The following is a 22,168-nucleotide window of genomic DNA, read 5'->3' on the forward strand; positions in this document are numbered from 1 at the left end:
GACTTGATGATACAGCAGACAAAGAGGTACACAAATAATAGGAAAATAAATATGGGAAACAGCGCTTTCCTCTGGCCACCTTTTTCAATCACTTATCCACTGCAGAGTACGACATCAAACTTTCCAAAATAAGGTTGATCCATAGGTTCTCCAAATGGGCTATTAAGAAAGGTTTGGCAGGAAGGCTATTAAGAACCCACACTGTGACACGAATATAAATGGATGCAAATATTGTCCTTGGTTGTACCAGTGGCGCTGCCATGCCACTCTCAGGCTTGCTCTGTAGTAGCCATTCTTAATGCCAAAGGGTTTCAGAAAACGTGTGCTGCTACAGGCCTGGGATTTTTTATTCTACTGTTTTTACTTAAACATGCAATAGGTTTTTACACTAAAAGCAGAACACATCTTGGTCAGTCCTTGGCTCAGTTCATCCATTCCCATCAGTCAGGCTTTGCTGCCAGTGCTTGTGGTGGGGTTTGTTTTAGTCAGATAGATCAGGTGCCTGCCACCTGCTGCCACCTTCCTGAGGAAAGTTCCAGCCCCGCTTTCCCAGTTTAGATGGGCTGTGACTTTCCACCTTACCTTTTAAACAGCTGGTGTCGAGTCTCCCTGCGTTCAGTACTCGGTTCAGTTCCCTGCTGTCACCCACAGACAAAACACCATCAGCTGAAAACAAAGGCAGCAGCTCACCAGGTAACACAGTAACCTTGAGAGTTAGTCCTCCTGTGTGCATCCAGCCCCTACATCACCCATGGCCAGAGGAGATGCTGAGACTGTATTTTAACTTAGAACGGTGTTTAACATTTATCAGATAATCTCATGGCTTCTGAAGCCTTGCATAGATGATGCAGTCAGGACTCCAAGTCTCTTTGGATCCGTCAGAAGTGAAAAACGATCAACACATCACAGAATCACAGAATTTTAGGTATTGAAAGGGACCTCAAAAGATCATCTGGTCCAATCTCCCTGTCAGAGCAGGAACGCCTAGGTGAGGTTACACAGGAACGTGTCCAGGTGGGTTTTGAATGTCTCCAGAGGAGGAGACTCCACAACCCCCCTGGACAGCCTGTTCCAGTGTTTTGTTACGCTTACTGAGAAGTTTCTGCTCATATTTAAGTGGAACCTCCTGTGTTCCAGTTTGTATCCATTGCCCCTTGTCTTATCATTGGTTGTCACCGAGGAGAGCCTGGCTCCATCCTTGTGACACTCACCCTTTACATATTTATAAACATAAATGAGGTCACCCCTCAGTCTCCTCCAAGCTAAAGAGACCCAGCTCCCTCAGCCGTTCAACACACAGTTTGTAGGAGGCTAAAGCTGAGCACTAGGGGCCTGTTGTGAAGATTTTAGCTCTGTCAGCTGCTGAGGACAGGACTCTGGATGCTGCCTCCATGACCACAGGTTGGATCAGGGGCAGCTGGGACTGAGAAGGCTGATGTACAAACATCTGTATGAAATTTCCAGTGGCAGGAAAAACAGGTTGCTACCTGCTTGCTTGGGTCCTTCCTTGCCCCACGACTGATGGACAGGCTTACCTGTGGCCAACTGCTGATCAGCCATCTGAAGGCAGCTCACACGTCGTTCACCTTGAGACTGGATGGCTGCGGCGGGGCTCTGCCATCACATACCTGTGGGGGTCGGCTGGTGGGAATGGGCTCACGTGTCCCCGTTTCCTTGCAGAAGTCTGGCGGTGGTCCTTGTGATGTCTGTCGTGGAGCTGCCTCACACTGTCTTCCAAGCAACTGTCAGTAATGAACTGCCTTTTTGAATAGTAAATGTATATACACACAAGAACAAAATGCCTTTTTGAAACCAATACTCTGACACCCACCAGAAAGTAAATTGGTCTTCAATCTTCAAAGGGTGAGAGATCTCAGCCGGCTGGTAGGAACAAACCTATGGACAGGGGAGCAACCAAAACCAAAACCAGCCCTTTGTCCAAAAGAAGAGCTGTAGTGAAAGCTGAAGAGTTTCCACAGAATTTCATCAATGTCTGCATCAGAAAGAGCAGCAGGTCTGCCTTCCCTGCACTCCTCGTCAGGACTGCTTTACGGGTGATGCAGGATGGTGCAATCGTGAAGACCGGCTACTTCACTGGATTGTTTGTTAAACCAGAGGGAGTTCAAAGTAGTGATTTTGCAGAAAATTATTTGGACAGCTTCCGCAGGAAAATTCTGATGAATAACCACATCCAGCATCGGCATGTTAATACTGACAAGGGAATATGAAATGCAAAAGGACAAACCGAAGTCTAGGGAAGTAATATGCAATCTCAGCACTGCTAATTCTGAAGTGGGTTGAATCAGTAATCTTCAAAACCATTCTTCTATGTGCTTTAACATTACTTTCAAAAAAACAAAGTTTAACTCCAACAGCAAAGTAGTTTTAAGATATAAACCTACTGAAGTAATTCAAACCACAAGTTCGAAATAAGTCATCCAGCTGCATTTCCTCCGGTCTTTTAAATGCACCAGCAGCTTTCAGATTTGTGGGAATGAAAGCACGCACATTTATCAGAGAAATGAAAACAGCTACACCATTTTAATTCTCATACTATATAAAAACACAAAACATCAGTTGCCAATCGACTGACTGCTCAGCCCAATCTGCATTCATTACCAGAATTCAACTTCTATGAGCATAACTTGTAGACAGTAGCAAATTTTGAAGAACATGATGAAAGGGTGTGGCATTTGAAGACAAAGCACACTCAGAAATTTTGCTTTGATAGAAGCAATTGTTATATTTGGGATCTTAAATCAAAAGCACTGTCTAGCTGCCTCATGCTTAGAATGACAACTGTGCATTTAGAAGCTCTTCTAGAGTGTGACAGACAGCAATCATCTAGCCATGAAAGTACTTTAAATCAGAAGTTATGGGGAATTAATTAAAATCAAACAAAAAAAGCACCCTAAAAATCACTAACAAAAAGCACTCCTTTAGGTGACAAATATATTTAAAACAATGTTATTCAGAAACTGAATACCTTCTTCAATAGCCATGGCCACCTACATGGCATGCGGTATAGAGTCAACAGCCCCACTTCAGCCTCCCAGCACCACTTAGCTCACGCGAAAGAGAATTTCTGGTTCTTTTGAGTTAACAGAAAGAGCCCCTCAGCACTTTGCAAACAATTCCACATCTGACTACAACACACAAGTTCTTATTTTGGGTACGTTCTATTTTTTTTTTTTTCCCATGGGAACTGTAAAATGGAAACAGAAAAGTACAAAAAGTTCCGGCTGAGGTATCAAGAGGACTTCAGACGTGACATGCAGCAAAGCGATATAATACATCTTTGTACCGTACAGATGTGACGTCTGTGAAACAACGCTGTGGTCACTCATTGAATCCTGACCCACGGGCAGCTGACACTTCAACGGAGGTCACACTCAGGTAGCAAACAGCTGTACCCCTGTGAGTATCTGCAGGCTTCCCTGGATTGTGTGCGTCTTCCAGTAGATTCATCGCGCCCATGAGGGTGCTCACATGCTGAAGTATTTGTGGCACCAGCTACTAAGGCATAGGAGATTGAGTCTTGGGTGGTTTATTTTTGTTCAGTTTGTTTGTTTTTAAACACCCAGGTGGAGTGTCCTTAGCTCCTTCCTTCATGACTCTCTGGTACCTTCGATTTGCCCACAAACAGGCTCATCTGAGTAATAACTGTTGCAATAACGACACTTGTTTTCCGCAATACTCGGGATAATCAAGTGGGTGAAACCCATTTTAACCCTGGAGAGTCAGAGTGGTGGATTTTCCAGAGAAACTGGTGCTACCTACTCAATATTCATAAACAATATGCAATAAGGAGTGATGAATATGAGTGTGTTAAAGAGGTCCAAATAAACATACTTCTACTTGTTTCCATGAACACCAGGTTTACTACTAACTTACCTTGTGTATTGTACAATACTGCAATACCTCAAATAACATGTATATTTTAAATAGCATTCTATTTTCTCCCTTATGCATAGTGTTAGAAGAATGTAAAAATGTATTAAATCAGCCTCAGCCCTTGTCAGTGTTATAAATCTCCAGGTCAATTGAGCTGCCAATTTGCCACGTATCTGAATGTGTGAATGCTGGCTGAGGATTTCTTCCTCTCAGAAGAAAAAAGCAGTATTTTTGGGGGTTTTTTAATTTATTTTTTCATTTAATGTGATACCAGCTAAGAAGCGTTCCCAATTTTATACCTGTATAAATCTGTTCCGCCTGCTTCAACCCAGAGTGCAAACTGAAGTTAAGTCACAGATTTTTGAAGTCTCCGTATGTGCTTATTTAATCAACTGGCAAGAGCCAGGCGGCTCTTCCCCTTGCAAGGAGTAAAGCACCAGTTGTGTGCTCAGATGTGAGAATTTTACTAAAATCAAGCATCTGGCATTTTGGAAGTATCATGCAGTTGAATGCAACTGTATCAAAGTAACTTTTTTGAGAACTTAGGTTCCCAATTTCAGCTTGTCTTTAAAGTAGCACAGATATTTCATAGTATAAGATACCATTTAAAATGTAACATATCTTGCTCCCTTTACCAATATCTGTTGTTCATCCACGAGATTAGCTACACAGAGGAAAAACGACATTTAAAAAAATCCAAGTCCATAGAATAAGAAATAATCACATCTGATTTGAAATGTAAACATTGTTTCAGAAATCCTTAAAAAAAGCAGCAAAGATCACAGCAGACCTCTGACAGTAAAAAAAGTAACATTAATTGCGGAGTGGGCAATATACTTTCGGAAAATTATTCCTTTTAAAATTTTTAAATTTATGTTTGAATAGTCAAATATAGGTTTGTATCTGCTCAGATTTGAGAAAAATCTGAGCCACCACCTTCTTCAGCTGTGTCAGCCATCATCTGGATTATAACTATGCTCTTCCTTCAAGCTGATAAAACAGTTTGCTTTAATAATTAAAAATTATAATCAATAGGCTTATATTTTTATGTCTATCAACTTAAAATAGAAATAAAAACTTGTAGAATTTAAAACTGCTATACACCTCATACAGAACCACAGCAATGCCATTCATGGTCCGATTTCCAAGCATAATTAAGAACATGCCAACAGAGCTGTTTTTGCACTAGATAGAAGAAAAGGTTAAAACCTAAAAGTAAAACCCCACAATTCACTTACAAGTATTTTGCTGTCTTTTCTTGCTTTCTTAATTTCAGGTGTTTTGAAACTGTTTGCACCAACCAAGGCAACTCAGTGAGAGGTGGCAGTCACATCAAGAAAAAAGGAAACTATCCAAACGGTTCAGGCTTTTCTTCCTCCACACGAGAGAACAGTTGTTATTTTTCAGAACCAGCACACATTCATGTTTGTTTCTGTCTACAAGCTCAAGTAGTAGTGATCATCAAATGAAAAGTGTTTGTATTTTAAGTGGGAAGATACAAGTTTATAACTGAGCTATGATCAGTTTTAAACCAAGCTTCTTCCAAGTTTTCCTTCTGTGATGAATTCTTGAGGCACCTTTATATCATTCGAAATGCCACCCAGCCCCCCTTCTAAAAACGATTTGCGTTTTCCCATTATGGAGAGGGGACCTGAAAACAAGGTTAACCAAACATTTTGGCTGTCGAAACGGATATAAAACTTTCTCATAAATTTACTTGTCAGCAGCAAAAAGACTCTTCAAGTGTCTCAACCACTGTACAGCTCGACAGTTTTAATACTTCAACTTTTTTTTTCCATTTTTCATTGTTGAAGAAAGAATTTCACAATCTCAAATCAAAGTCAACACTGCAGTGAGGAGAGCTTTTCTACTTTATTACAAAGAGAAGAAGCCTTTATGTGGTCAGAAAATACAAGATTGATCTTTTTTTTTTTTTCTCTTCCTATGAAACGCTGCTGTTCAAACAGCCAGAGTGAATTGTCTCAGTTCACTTCTTTAAGTCCCATCACATTCACTTGGGTATGGATGTCCTTGGCTGCTGAAAATCTGGCCCTTTAGTGCACAGGGCGACAAAGAAGTCCCCTGACCAGCAGTTCCAGAATGTCCCGTTTTCATATATTGCATCCATGCACACCTCCTAAAAATGAGGTACAGCAGGGCAAACATTTTCCAAAATAGATGTCATATATATAATATATACACATTCGTACATACATACCTTTATTCATGTGATGTCCAAAAATTTAAAAAAAATGTACACATTTATTACAAAATCGTAACAAAGACTGGACAGTGTTTTGCTCATTCTGGAAAGATGAAGCTCAGTAATACACAACTCTGGAAACTAACCAGAGACTGTGGCAATATCTTTCTTCTAAACAGTCAGATATTCTTGCATTAAGCTTGGCGAAAACTGCCTTTCAAAAACAGAGGGGAAGTAAAATGAAGGAAGCAAACCTTGCTCATCTTTCCAAATGAAATACGAGAAGGATCTTCACATAAAAATGCACAAACATTTTTTATTACCAATAGTGCTACAATGAACAATGCAAATTTTGTTGTCTAATTTTTTGTCTTTTTTTTTTTTGTCTTTTTTTCTTTTTTTTTGTTTTTACATTTTGGAAAACTAAGTGGTAAACTTTTGTCAGTGTACTCGCTTGTCTTTACAGACCCAAGCTTGTCTGCTGGCAAAAAATAAAACAGAAACAAAAATTCAGACCCTGCTCAAACTAAAGAAAAACAATTACAAATTTAGTTGTTGGGCAGCACATAATTAGTAAGGCAGGACCTCAAATGGTGACCCTCCGCATGAGCCAATTGCCAGATCCTCAAGGAATTAAAACCAGGATGCCTGAGCCACATCAGTTCTGCAGTTATGTTGAGTATTGTGCTGAGACAGCCATACCCCAAGAAAAGGGAAGTCTTTAGAAGGCTTGCTGAGCAGGGTTGTAGTTGAAGGTTGATGGCAGATGAGGCCTTTCTTCTAGTTTGTCATATTCCAGATGGAACTCCTACAATTAAAATAGAAAGAAAAAGGCAAAGCCAATGAAACAACGTATCATTTTGAGAACTGGTTTTTCTACCAGCCATACTTGAAAAGCACAAATGCAGAAAAGATCAAGTTCTAACTTAAGGCAGAAACATATGCTTTCACTATCTGGCATTATATATGTTAAGTACAAAAAAGTAAATATCCTAAGCTATTACACCTGTATCATGTAAGTTCTTCTACTCTTTTAAATTTTACATTACTCTTAGAATCCTAGTTATGATTTTGATTTTAAACAACTTTATACATGCACACACACAGAACACAAACACACAGTCACGGCATGAGCTGAATTCTGAATAAAAGCTTCTATCTTTCAACACATCAGACATGCAAAGACTTATTTTGGATGATGTGAAGTTCTGGGATATTTTGTGGCATACCTCCAGGCCCAATTTTAAGTTAACCTAGCTAGGTTTCTCTTTCTTAGTACAAAACTGGGGAACACTATCTAAAATGCTAGAGACAAAGTACTGAGATATACGTTAGCCAGAATTTAAAAAAATATTCAACCACATTTCATACTCAGATTTAAGCTTCAGATTCACCCAACCCTCCTGCACCTCCTGAGCTCCTTGCTCCTGTATCACACTTCACCAACACCTTTCATGAGAAATGCTCTCGGTGTTTTATTAATAGCCACATGGCATAAAAATCATTGCACATGTACTCAGATGCCACACAAGCTACCGGTTCATAAATACACAACTTTATTGTCTCACGGGCACAATCACTTGGCTTTTGTTTGAGGGAGTCTGGTTTCAGTAATTGTAAGACGTTTCAGTGATCTTGTAGTCAGAATAAGAATTACACATTAGGTACTACAAAACAGTGTTACCAGCCTTGATGTCTAAATGATCGTTACAGTGAAAAAAGCAGCTTCCTTCCCCATGACCTTAATTTGTGCACACAACCCTATATCAGTGCACTTTGACACGTGGTGCTTGTAACTTACTTCATGCAAAAATGTATAAGGACTTACTTAAATCTTATATTTTTCAGATCCTTTCAGCAGTTTAGCTGTGACTCATGCCTATTCTATCTTCATTCAAGAAACAGAGTAAGCAGAAGTTTCAGAATTGTTCTTTAAGGGTGCTTCGTGGTAATTCAACAACAGCTACTTTGGACACGCACAGTAATTTATTTTGCCTAATTCAGTGGAGAACCTCAGCAGAACACTATCTGTATCTGCAGGGCAAACCTACCTTGCTATTTTTACATACGGATGAAAACACTAAGAGTAGTGAATAGCTTATTTTAGAACACTCCCTGAAGTGATTAAATAGTGTAATACTTCTGTTTTTGAGGCAGACAAACTAAATTAAAGACCAAGTCAATGCATCCAACTCTCAGACCTGTCTTCTTTAAGGCAAAACAAGGTCCATCTAGCATAGAAAGAACATTCACCGTGGTAAGGAAACAAAACTAGGGGGAAAAACTAAGAATTCACTAAGCCCTCATTCCCCACAGAATACTGTCCCTAGATCTGGAAAATCCCAGCAAATCCCACATGAGGTTACAACCATCTGCAGCAAAGTGTTCCACATCTGCTTCACTTCTGGTTCCTGGCTCTATGCTCCAGCCAAGGGGCTTTGTTGGCTGGTTGGGTGGGTTTTTTGGTGGTGGGTTGTTTCTCGTTTGGGCTTTTTAAAGCCACATATACAAGCCAATTGCTTTTGTCATTCCTAATTAACATGGCAGCTGGGTGTATGTTCTCCTCTTGTGCAGGTCCATACATATGTACTGATACCAAAGAGATGCCTGCTCCCTCCTTTTGTCAGAAGCAAGATCAAGGTGTACAAATGCACGTGGGTATTTTGGTGTCAAAGGCTGGTTTAGGTTGGGTGGATGTTCTGTAATTCTGAAGTAATTTTGTAACAGAAAAAATTATCACCCAAATTTCTCTCCCATTGACGGGTCTCAAAGTTTCCATTTTGAACATAATCATGGAAGGGTCTGCAGTTTACTATCAATCTATGGTCAGTGTCAATCAGTTACCAGAACCTTTAAATGCTCTGAAATGCCTTCAAAATTATCTAACAAAAATGGTTACTTAAACCAATAAGACAATACCGGTAGCTCGAAAAGGGCTTTCCACACTTTGGGGGGTTGTGTGCCTGTATTGGCAGCAGTAGCTACAAGCACGGAGCATGTCTGAAAGAAATTCTCAGTATCTTGAGCGGTCTCCATTGTGTGCCACAAACTGGAAGCCCTGATTTAGAAGAAGGAATGTGATTCTCTACCATTTTTTCTTCAGAAGTAGATGAGTTGATAGTTCAAACTGCCACTGGTTTTTAAAACAAGCAGGCTTAAAACAGCCTTTCTGATTTGCATCCCTGTGTCCAGTAGTGCACGACAACACCTGAAGTTACATCTGACAATGCCAAAAAAAGAACTCGCTGACCAAGTATTTTTGAAAACTAAAAGGCAATTATTTATTACATATAGAAAAATACTTGTATTACAGGTATAATTTATGGTTTTGCTTTCGATTCCAGGAACCATTATGGTTTAGGATGTGAACAGTAGCACTGATATTTTTTTTAATATAAACAGATATAAGTGTAAAAAAATGCCACTTATCAACTGACAAACATCTGTTGAATGGTTCTGTTTTCCATATGGAAGTAATTATTCAAAATTAATTATCTTTTATGAAGCAAGAATAATGAATACTAAGTCCGTGTAGAAACTTACAGCACACGTGCAACACTAAATGAATTGTTCTGTGCAATCACTTCTTGTATCATCCTGAAAACTCGTTTTAATGGTAAAGTTACATCAGGCTACACAGGTACAAACCACAATAGGTAAGAATACTAAAGATAGAAGAGTTGCTTAAGGTGATCCATAGCATTAATGGAGTAAAACAAAACAAAAAGCTGAATAGGAAGTGTCCTGAGGACAAAATATACTGGACTGTTTAAGGCCATGAAAGGAGATGGTAGAAATCCCATGGCTAGCTCAAAAAATCCAAATGGCACTGAAAAAGCAGCATTTTTATTGGCTTAAAGATGGATGCAAAGACACAAATTTAAATTAGGGCCTGAATTAAAATGCTGTGGCAGATCTCTATTTGAAGAACAGATTTAACTTTCTAACAATTATAAAAGTATTTCAGTTAATATTATCTTAAAAGGATAGGGAGTAATTTAATATAGCCAGCAACCTTTACAAGCAAATAAACACTTGGAAATTTAACCTTCTCTACCATAAAGAATTCCACGTTTTATAACTACAAGATCAAAGTAAAAGGGTTTTATAACCTTGTTCCTTAAACGGAATTAATTCTCCTTACTTTCCAAAGGAGAAATTCCAAACAGTTTACTTCAGACTACTTAAATCAGGATTTCATTAAATGTGCAATTGTAGAAGGCATTTTTGGTCTCATATCCACTTCCCTTCCGCTCTAGTCTCCTCAACAGCAGCAAACTATACAGTTGAATCCTCAGTGAAAAAAAAAAATCAAAGCATCTTTAAACATACTGTACTTCCCACATGCACTAGGATGAAAACCCATATATATAGACATATCTGTAATCAGCATTTTCCTGCATTTTGTTTTGCATTTAAGATGAATTTGAAGTTTATTGTCATTAACACATTTTCACTGTTTACTACCACATATTAACATAGAATTAATTTGATTTTATTTTCTATCAGTTTAGGAGTTCTCATTACTCAGCTATTTTGCTGCCTTTCCTTCTTTGAACCATTATCTATCAGGAATATAAAATTAGAGCCTACAGCTTAAAAAAAAAGATAAATATATTATTTGATGTTTTCTTGAAATAAATTATTCCATCTACTTTACTAGGCTTTGTTTAAACCAGTCTAAGATACCACCAAAAAATCTGTTAAACCATGTCTGGCTTATGGTTTTACAAACCTAGTCTTAAGATTTAATAATAATATCCAAAGCAAACAGTTATGTATAACTGTATCTATCGTAACACAGTATATTTTAAAATAGGCACAATAAATACACAAGCTCATAATGCATGATGCACCATGTGTGCAAAGCACAACTCATTAGAATATGTGCTGCCCTATAGTTGAGCATATACACTAGAACAACAGACACATTTATAAAGCACCTTGAAAAACAATTTAATTTGCACATATAAAAGACAGTAATTTACCAGAAACAATTCTTGTCTGACTGCTTCGAAAGTAGACTGATGAAATTAGCAGCAATTACTACTGTGACCTTCTAAGGAATGGATATTCACAGTATTCACTAATAATGTAGCAGTTACAATAAGAGACTGCGATTTATTGGAATTCTTTCTTTTTTTCCCCTAGCTTCTTACATTTTTAGTTTCCTGAAATATTAATTAATACTTCTGCATTTGCTAAGAGAAAATTACTTGGCCATACTTTTCTTTGCATTCAGTGCAACATAGAGCTACCAAATACTGCCATTCTTGCTGTGGAAAGTCTATTATTCTTCCTCCAAGGAAACGTCAACTCCAGAAATGACTATCAGAGGTAACAACATTACCATACGATGCCAAGATCATACCTGACATACATCTAAGTTCTTACTTACTTATCATAGATGAAAATGACAAAAAAAATATTTCTAGCAAGTGCTAGAAATAGCATTTTTTCCCCAAATCCTTCTCTAGCTTCCTGTGATCAATACTCAGTTGCCTGCTGTAATTTCCATCAATTAAGTAAAGATTTCAAAATTATACTCCAGTTCAAATTTTTACCTTAAGAAATAGACAAGTCTAACAGAAAAGATATTATCTCTTCCTATGGACACAGGGAGGGGGGGAAACCATGTTCCTTGTTAGCTTACTGCTGCAGGTGCAAAACTTTAGAAAATACTATCCCTCTCCTTGCTAGCTACCAACAGGAGTGATTTGTATCTCTCTTTCACTGCAATATCTCCAGGAATGCTTAGCAGATGAAGCCAGCTCTGTTTTTTAAAAGAGGGAAGGTATAGTGTGCTAATTAACCATGCAGGCACTGGATGCTGAATTTCAGGGCAGCACTCAGGACTCCTATCAGAGAAAATACTGTCTTCAAAACTAATGTTTAAGCATCAAGTAGCAGCTTCATACATTTACTACAAGTAGAAAGAGACACTAAAGAGGTTATTCTCCTTATAGAATGGGCACCAATTCCTCCTAGTAAAAGAAATATTGTATTTCCACATAGAGTAAAAACTTGATTCCCCTGATGAACTACATAAGGCTCTTATTGCTCATAAATAAATGGAACATATTCAGTTGATTCCAAAGAAGAAATCTACCCTTTCAAAAGGTAATTACTTCCCCTCTAATGATCCTACACAATAATAAAATAGCTTTAAATAGCGTCTTGGGAAACCTAAGGAAGTATACCAAGCAGCAAATAAATAATTCAAGTAGAAATTAAAATTTTCCTTTTGCTCGGGTTTTCCTTTGGGTGGAGTGACACTTTTACTTAAAAGTTCTGGCACTACCTTGCACATTTGAAAAACCATGCAAGTAGAGCTTGTCACTAAAACCTTCAGTTACAAAATCCTGGTTTTCTACTGGTCACAGGAAGGCAGCAGAGACAACGAGTCACACATGTAAGTGGAGTGAAGAGCCTCTCCTATCATTTTGGGCAACTAAAATATTTATTTCTGAGGGCAGCTTGCACAGGTTCAGCGAATTTACTGAGAGGGAGAGGGGAAGAAAGAAAAAAAGAGTATCATATCTAGTTATTCTCTAAATGACAGCAAACTTCAACCCACTGGCTAGGAAGAAATGTAATTCATTTAACAGAGGGAGAACACTGAACTCCATTCCCTTTAATTTAAAGCTGATGTTTAAAAACACATCAACAGACATGTAAATATTTAATGCAAAATCTCATTATCTCCAACTGTATAAATGCAACTTCCTCACAGAAATGAAATGCCTTTTCAGTAAACAATTCTTAAGTTAGGCTCCAGGTGAGAAGATATCTGATTAAATGAAATACCTAAGCACATGGAACCACAAAACATAGCTCCAACATGCTGGAATTGTATCTGTTGAATTCAAGGCTTCAGGATTAATCTGGTCTGATCTGTTTGAGTGCTTTTTAGACAAAAGCAAGGGTGTGATACCATATTTACAGAAAGTCTGACATGGAAGTTTTATGTTTGCTCTTTCATGGATGAATCCAACATGTCAGTTAAAACTTGAAGTCAAATCATGCCACATCCATAAAATCTCATATAACCAAACTGAAGTGGGGAATGAGAACTGTTCAACTCAAGCAGACTCTAGGTAGGTGGGATGGTTGTACATAGATTGTCAAAGTTTCCTTCTTCAGCTCCAGTTGAAGCTGAACGCATCACCTTTTAGGGCAGGCTATTTTCACAAGAGCACACCTCTTGCCAGGTTACTGAATGTTGGCACTCCTGATTTCCCAAATAGTGTTTTGGCACATAACTGTGTTAGAAAAATCTTTGCTTTAGTGGAGGAGAGAAATCACAGAAATCAGGATCCAGGAAGGCAAAAGTATTGTACAAGATGATGTTAAAAGCTTGAACTGGAAGTTGGATGATCTTAGAAGTTGGAAGAAACTGAAAATTAATTATCTTCAGGGGACGGTGGAGAAAATGAAACAAGATTCTATTAATTTCTTCAGCTAACAAGAGTGAACATTACTAACAGTATTCATGAGCAGAAAGGAACAAATAGATGATAAGAAATGGGAAGCGAGAAGACCAGAGCTTTCAGATTTAATGCCTCTTGGTCTAGAATACAGAAAAGAAGCACCATGAAAATATGCCTGTACTCTAAAATAAGTGATTATTTCAAAGTACTCTGATGTTCAAACAACAGAGTACAAAAGTCCTGCAGTATGCTTAAGGAGAGACATTATCTGAAAAAAAAAAAACAGACTCAGAATGAAACACACACACACGTCCCCCCCCCCCGGAAATAAAATCCTACCACCCAAAAAACATTCCCCCATACCTAATTCCAAAATGAGAAGTGGTAGCTCCCCACTGAATTTTCTAAAGCAAAACAATATCTGCAAGCACCATTCCTAAAGTGCCAAATAATGCTTTCTATTCCAAATAATGCTTTCTATTCTATAATTCTGTACTTGAAAGAGCTTCAATCTAAACAAAACTCCTGAATTCTACATCCTTGAATCTCCCAAAGAACAGAGCAAATCGAGAAACATCTTCCCCTTTTCCACAGACAAGCCAGTGTTTTAGGGAATCTCTTCTTCCTTTGACATCAGAAATTAAGATCACGAACTTACATGATAGGAGGTTAAAAAATTTGAGATTTTTTGAAGAAGCCGGGTTTTACTTTTGCTCTTTTAAAAATACATGGTTGACAGACTTAAAAAATCTGCACAAGAGAAAAGAGATACCTTAGCTACTTTCCTCCAGTTAAGACAGTCAAAGAAGTAATATGTTCCCCTCTCGTACGTATTGGTTTTCATTGTTGGCTCCATGCCGGGTGCCCTGGTGATCCATACTCGTTCTTCTTTGTGGTATCTCCAATCCCGGTTAAATCTTTCATTTTTAACAGGAAGGGAAAAGAATTTTTAGTATTAGTTCTCTGAACTTGACTTCATAAATTACAATTTTAAGGGCTGCGATCAAAACTACACAATGCATCCAAAACCAAAACAAAATTTCTAAGATATCATTATACCTACAATCTCATATCTCTTCCATACAATTATTACACCTCAAACTAATCACATATGAAACCTTAAGAAGTCTGGTAGCTTTAAACAACAAATTCTTTTTATGATCATTTACTGTTTTTCATTTTGTTGAACAAAGGTAAGTTAGATGTTTAATGACCACTGGCACTTGACACTTTATCACAGTGCTTCTTAATAATATGAAATTTATGAGAAAGACTTGATTTCTGCTATACGAATAAAAAAAATAAGTACAAAATAGAAGGTTGGAGGATGTATTTAAAAATAGAAAAAGGTTTCCAGCTTTGCATTGGCTAAGCTACTGTTTTCAGTATCTTTTTTTTTTTTTTTTTTACATCTACTACTTTATTACGGCAATAGATTAAATCACATAAGACTGACAAAATAGTTTGAACGTACAGCTCTACTGCTGCTAATAGCTGTAATACATCTCCTCCATTCATGTAATAGAGATAAAACAGGAGATCTTCTCCATATCGGCCAAGTTTTATTGCAGCCAGCTGCAAAAGATTGAAGAAAATGAGGATGAAAAATCACAACAGATAACTGTTTTAAGACATACTATCCCACTTAAATAACACAAGGATACATCCAGAACGTGCTTCCATCCTAAGTGGAAATGATATTCTAATATAACAAGACTAATAATTATTGAAACAATCATTTTTCTTCACTTTAGTTAACCCTTCCAACTTAAAATATACAACACAAAAATAAACAGAAGTAATGAATCAGCACCCTGCACGTGGGTGTATCCTCATCTATTTTTTTTAGTTTAAACCAAAACATTTACATGTATTTGCTCACTTCACACTCTATTTAAAGTAACACTACTACAACTTCTTACAATATTTCTCAGTGATCCCTCTTATGGAATTACAATAGTTGAAAGAAAATACATCTAAGAAAAAAAATCCCTATTCAGGTAAATATGGAAAGCAACAAATAAATATGATAAAATCTCAAACCACAATTCTGAGCTTATCTCAAGAAGAAATATCTCAACTTCTGCTTTGCATGGACATATACTCTTAAAAACACAAGTTCTTTTGCTAACCATGCCCACTCTCAGTTTCGTCTTTTTCTAAGGCAGAATGAATGCCTGATATGTCCAATTAGCTGGTTAATGCATCGCTTCTTAAAAAAGATTGAGGACATCCATTAAAATGCACTGATTTCGAACATTACCCATCTGAAAGAAAATCCAGAAAATTACTGGTAATAAATAAACAAAAAAATAAGCACACACGCACACGTACTTACCTTATCCCTAATGTGAATGTTAGTTAAGTATTCAGATGGAACATGGAAGTCTAAAAAAGAATTGGAATTGATGCAACTATTAAGACATGTAAATTAATAAAATTTGCAAATATTAATATTGAATTGCATAGTTATTTCTCTCTTACCTATGTCTTGAGGTCGACAAGGCGATGATGCCCAGGGTGATGCAAATTTGGGATAAAGATTTCTGAAGAAAAAGAAAAGCACAATTTCTCAAAATCAAAAACAAACGCCAAACCAATCAAACAAAAAAATCCCTACAACCAACCTGGCAAACCTAAAAACCATACCACACAACCAAAATTACTACGTGGGCTGAGAAGAAAGAAGAAAAGGAAATTTCCAGTCCACTTTGGTAAAATAGTTAGATTTATTCATTTTCTTTTTAATACGTGAAGTAAGATTGCATTTAAACTGCAAGGGAATCTACATGGCTAAAATCTCCTTTTTTTCTATTATTCATTTAACTGCAATGCCAGAGATCCCAACCTTTTTTAGGGATCCAATTTTACACAGGGTTTCAATTCTCTTAGGAACAGCTGCCACAAGCATGGTGGGTTCCAACTTACTAGTCTGTGATTTAAAAGGGGAAGAAAAGCTTATACTTGCAGATGATTTCTTTTTTAAACTGATCAGTAAAGATTTTACTCTTCTTCTACATTTCAGTGATAACAAAAAAATTGAATCCCAGCACAACACGAACATAAGTTTATTATGATTTAATATTTTTCTTCCATACAGATTTTGCTAACATAATATTAAAAAAAAAAAGCCATTAGTTTAACAAAGAGAAAATGATCAACCTTCCAAATCTACTGCAATGACTGATGTACTGAGGAATGAGTTTTCTTATTAACATGTAAAGAAGCGGAAAAAAGGACACAGCAAAAAGTACTTCTGGAAGGCAGCTACAGCCTGCTTTTAATTATCCATGATAGCATTCTACTGTGGCAAGTTTTGTAAATGAAAATTGAGGATGGTATTTTTTGCTTCTTTCTTGTGAAAGTCCCAATAACTGCTATATATTAAAAAAAAAAAATTGGAAGCCTACCAAATCACCTGAACACAACCAACTCCCAGATGAGCCAAAAACTACCCTGATCAAGTGGTGTCAATCTCACTATGGGCGAATTGATCTTACTGTTAGCAAAAGATTATGCTTTAGAGTCTGAAGGAACATTTCAGTGGCAATATCTGCAGATGTTGAAAATAAACCCGTTTTCCTTCTACTGAAAGCATGGACAGGCGTTGCCCCAAGAAGAGGAGCATCCTGCAACTTCATCACCTCATGCAAGCCCTAGAGGTTTAGTTTCTGAGGGCAAAGAATGCAGGACTTTACAGACTCAGACCGTACCTCTGTATGTAATAAAAACTAAAGAGTTTGTGCACAGTGTTCCCTCTATGAAACAAATAAAAGCCTACTAATTTAATATTTTTTCAAGGAGGTATTGGACAGTCTGCAGCCTCTTTGATGAATACTTCAGAAAGTTTCGGAACATGAACAAACAACTATGTAATCTCTAGAGAATTAAATGAAGCAATGCCATTTCTTTCATTTTTGTTTATGCAGAATTGTAAGATATCTTAAAGAATTAAAAGCATACCTTGTAACAAACAAATAAAGGACTGTACAAGCAATACACAATCATTAACAACTGAAATAAATCTTAACCTACCTGCACAGAAAATCTATATAAAACCAGGAGTTAGAAGGATTAATTCAAACCTTTAGAGATATATACAGAATTCTGAACTTTTTTTCTAAAAGTACATTCTTTGCGCTAAGTGTTTAAGTCAGACAGGCAATTGTACCATCAGAAGCACCTCACAAGGCAGAAAAAATCAGCTTTCCACACATGAAATGCTTTTACTTTTTCAAATGACAATCCATAAAGCAAGCAAAGGATGATTAACGTAAGGCAAGATGGCAGGCCAGACACTGAGGATGGCACAGACTGTTTGGAAAGCTTTTCTGGAGGATGAAATAAAACCAGCTTTATGATATAGAACTGTCTGGTTTAAATATTAACACTATCCCTTCCATCCAAGACCCCAAACACCCTATATACAGTAATTAAATGTTGAAAATGTTAAAAACTCAGCTATTCGCAGCATTGTTGCTACGGAAAAGCAGCAGCATGCCAGCTATATGTCCTGTTAATGTACGAACGCACACTAATGATTTGGGTGCTGTATTCAAGAGCTGCATAACACAGCTACCAGTCATCACAGCATCAAAGGATGTTTAGTATTCTTTTGCATGGAGGTACTATGTAAACCTATGAGTTTTTATTAGTATGTAGACTTTGCAATAGGTGTGTTAAGCTTAAGCTTTATGTTAGTTATTAAAACTAAGTAATAATATTGAATAAAATAGGAAATAATATCACCAAAAGTAGTATCACTACTACTGTTCAGCATGCCTACACCTAGACAAAGTCACTGCAGAACCAAACAACACAACCACACTCCACCTGTGTCTAGGAACAACTCAAGAATTCAGCTACAGATGTACTTGAAATTATTTCAATGAGCAAAGGCTCATTTCAGCTGAAAAGCCTCAAATTAAGTTTGAGCAATTGATACTGAGAACAGCAAATTATTTAAGAAGATACTATATTAACATAACACATTCTGCAAACAACTACAGACTTTGGATGATTGTTTTGAAATATTTTTAGAAATGCCAATGGCACAACATTTTGACAAACTTTTTATATAAGCTCTATAGAAAGAATTTCTGGAAGTGGCAATTTCTAAAAAGTTACATATCTAGAAAGAAATTAATAAATTACTGCAATTTATTTCAATAGAGAAAAATCACAAGCCATTTTTCCTATGCTTTCCCTCTCACCTTGATATCCCCATGTTTAATCTTCCTGAACGCACACATTCAGAGTGCAGGTCCATATAAATTTGTGAAACATAGAAACTGTGCGTGTGTACACTGTTTGGTCTTTGTTGTGTTAACATAATATGTGCAAACCTTAAAATGCATGAACGATCGTCAATAAAGCTAACACTATGTAAATCTCTGCTGAAACAAAATGATGGGAGATTCTCAGCTGAAAGTCAAGAGTATAAGAAACTAAATTTCTCTCGCAATCACGGTCTCCTAGAAGATAAGTGTTTTTGTCCAAACTGATTTAGGTTCCTTTTGTAACTAGCAGAAAAAGAGAGGTACCCAGGGCTGGTGATTTATCTCACCTCTCTTAAATACTTATCTTACCATTAGTGCAGTTACTAACTGCTTTTCTCCTCATCGTCATCACAGGAAGCCTAGTTAGGTGAACTGAATGACTAGAAGTTAAATACAAAACTACATTTTCATTTAAATTAATCTTCGGTGCAGGGTAACACTGCAGATGCTCTGTTCATTATTACACTGATATAAACTGAATTTACCCCACAAATCACTAAGAATTAAGTGTAGATATTCTCAAGGAATATTATTATTTGAAAAATAACATATACCCAAAATTTATTAACGCTACACTGTCAATTCCTTGAAGAAACTAAAGAAGTTGGGAGAATAAGCAAAGCTACTAGGTTTATTGGAAGCTCATATACAAAGACCTTAGCATTCCTGGAAGCATGATTCTCTTGTTATGAAAATAGTATTTTACTCTCATATTTTCAAATTTTATTTAGCAAAATACCTTGTGGGTTTGATAGTCGCGTGAGCTAAGTGAGCCTATTATGAATGACAGCATAATCAAACCAAACTGAAGATAGTACTTAAAACCAAAAACTTACTCCGGAGAGTTGAGATTGAGACCTAGTGTTGTTAAATCACTTCCTAACGCAAGATGTACCATTCCCGGATCTGTCTCTGCTGCCCTGATGAACGTTAACAAGCCAATCATTCCAAACTGGTCCGTCACCATCCCTTGAGGAATGTTGGTAACCCGACCTGGGCAAAAAGAACAAATTAATTTTTCTCCTTTCACAAAGTGAAGGAAATCAACAAGGTGATCCAAATGACTGTCAAGACTTCTAAAGAAGAAGAAGTGGAATGACACATACCGTCAGGTAACACCTGGATCCCTTTTTTCTGCTGGTTGTTGTTTTGCGTAGTTGAACTTTTGTCTCCAGGAAACTTGGGCCCATCTGTGCTGGATGATGTTTTGCCTGATGTACTCAAATTCTATTAAAAATAATTTGCAGAGTCAGTATGATGGAAACAAACCAAAACAGAAAAACCTGTTGCCTATATATTTCAGCACTAAAATGGAACCAAGCTGCAGCTTTTGAGTTCTGTTGCCAAACCTTGTAGTAATATTTAACACTTCCTAAAGTATACCTGTCTTACAGTAAGAGCTACTAATGAGCCTGCAGCTTGCAGTCTAAAAGGATAAGAAAATGTTTTACACCTTGTGTTTGAATACACAATGGATATCCCAAGTGCCTGCGACTAGAGGATATTTTGGATTCATCACACCTTTTATTTTTCCCCGTACAGTCTTGCTCCTGCATAACACTCCATGACACAGCAACAGATAATAACTCGAGGCAATTTCAGGTGCAAGCAACACAGAGTTGGCACATTTGCAACTATCAGGAAAGAGATGTAAACACTATGTTTGGCAAGAAAACTGTGATTGCACTCCAGGAGCCCATTTACTGACAAAAGATATCTTCCATAACTATGATTTCTTACTCTTTATTGTTCTTTAGAACAAGTCTGCAGTAACACAATGTGATCACATTTACTCCCTCCTTCCTTAACATATTCAACGCTAACTGTATCAGAACATTTTCCACAAGATAAACCTGGCCACAACATCTGAGGGCTACCTACGCTTCCTCTTAGCTCTTTTTTGAACGGGTGCATTTTTGAGTTTTCACGTGAGTTCGTAGTCACATCTACTACCTACTCATCAGCATTTATGCCACGCTGATTAACATGTTCTGTACAACCATAAGTAATAAAACCATCAGAAACTAGAACATTTTGTCAAATACTGTAGGAAACTGTTCTCTGCCATCCAAATTTAATTTACCTTTCATTTGTAATAAAAAAGCATTTTTATTGCAAATCTTTCAGACTAAACAATGACAAAAAACCCCATACATTTTACGATCTAAGCCCTATATCTAACGCATGATAATTACAACAATATTTGAGATACAATGGATCTCGTAAGTCTACAACATAACCGTGAGTGCAATGGTCTCTATTAAAATGGCTTGTTCCCTCTGATTTCATTTCCCCATCAACAATTTTACCTTGAAGTGATATTGTAGCACCTAACTTTTAATGGATTTGACAGTTTTGAAGTAAGATATTATAATGTGTAAATTACTACTACTGCTGAGAGGCACCAACAGCGAAAAATGAGCTGGAATTGGTAGAAAAAGAAATTATGAACTCAAAAACTAGAAAAAAATATGTATCTCAAAAATACATTTTGAGGTGTTCCTGTAAGTTCCTCCCTGGCCTCTCTCCCCTATACAAAAGGATACAGAGAAGTTAAAGGAAAGTAAGAAAGTAAGGCTGTAGTGACCACTGGGATCAAAAGCCTTTCTGAGAAATTCCATTTACAAATGTTGCTTATGTAAAATTTCTCATTAGAGGGGCAAATTTGAAAATCTTACATTACAGATCTAGTGACTGCCCATTTTAAAATATATTCATCAAAAGAAGTATGAACACTCCAAATAAAAGAAGATTTAAAGGTTTGCTTACAGATTTATTGTCATCATTACTCGATGTTGGGTCTTTGTAGCTGGAGCCTGGTAATGCTGGAAAATCTTCGTTGTGTATTGAAAAGTCCTGGGACTGCTCACTTGCTGGTTTTGTTACCATTCCAACTATCACCAAAATGAAAGCAGGAATAACATTAAATGACTGCTAAATAAAGAACTTTCTGCTGTTGAACTTGCTTACTGTCCATTTTCATTATTGGCAAGGTGTACAGCAGAAACAACTTTCAAAAAACACAGGTAAACCAAGACAAAGCATATTCATTTAAAACATCCACACACATTAGACTAAAGCCTCTTATTTAAGTGTGAGCTGAGAAACACTCTGGGTTAAATTCACAGACACATCGCCACTTCTTTAAGAAAGAAGCCCAGTCCCTTTACCAGGAACAGCACCTGTTTTGCACATCTAAATAATCAAATCATCTTTACAGGCGTTATTAAAGAGGTCTTAAAGGAAATCCACTGATGAAGGAATGATGTACTGCTTTTAATATGATAATACATTTTTCCTCCATCCCCTAACAGCATGAAGAATTTCTTAGCATAACCTCTTCAGAAGAACATACTCTTACA

General features: G+C 37.0%; 1 protein-coding gene across 4 annotated transcripts in view; it reads right to left on the reverse strand.

Annotated features, from left to right (window-relative positions):
* Positions 1-5,747: 5,747 nt before the first annotated feature.
* Positions 5,748-22,168, reverse strand: part of CNOT2 (CCR4-NOT transcription complex subunit 2) — a 90,224-nt gene continuing 73,803 nt past the window's right edge. For all 4 annotated transcript variants that reach the window (XM_082043014.1, XM_082043011.1, XM_082043013.1 and 1 more), the window contains 8 exons: positions 21,576-21,700; positions 19,913-20,033; positions 19,643-19,799; positions 16,012-16,073; positions 15,866-15,915; positions 15,002-15,102; positions 14,300-14,444; positions 5,748-6,905 (listed from right to left, as the gene is read on the reverse strand). In XM_082043014.1, the coding sequence (XP_081899140.1) occupies positions 6,819-6,905; positions 14,300-14,444; positions 15,002-15,102; positions 15,866-15,915; positions 16,012-16,073; positions 19,643-19,799; positions 19,913-20,033; positions 21,576-21,700 (848 nt within the window). In that variant the 3' untranslated portion in view covers positions 5,748-6,818. The remainder of the gene's footprint in view (positions 6,906-14,299; positions 14,445-15,001; positions 15,103-15,865; positions 15,916-16,011; positions 16,074-19,642; positions 19,800-19,912; positions 20,034-21,575; positions 21,701-22,168) is intronic.

The sequence above is a fragment of the Streptopelia decaocto genome, assembly GCF_964273445.1.
Source record: "Streptopelia decaocto genome assembly, chromosome: 1".
Taxonomy (NCBI): Eukaryota; Metazoa; Chordata; class Aves; order Columbiformes; family Columbidae; genus Streptopelia; species Streptopelia decaocto.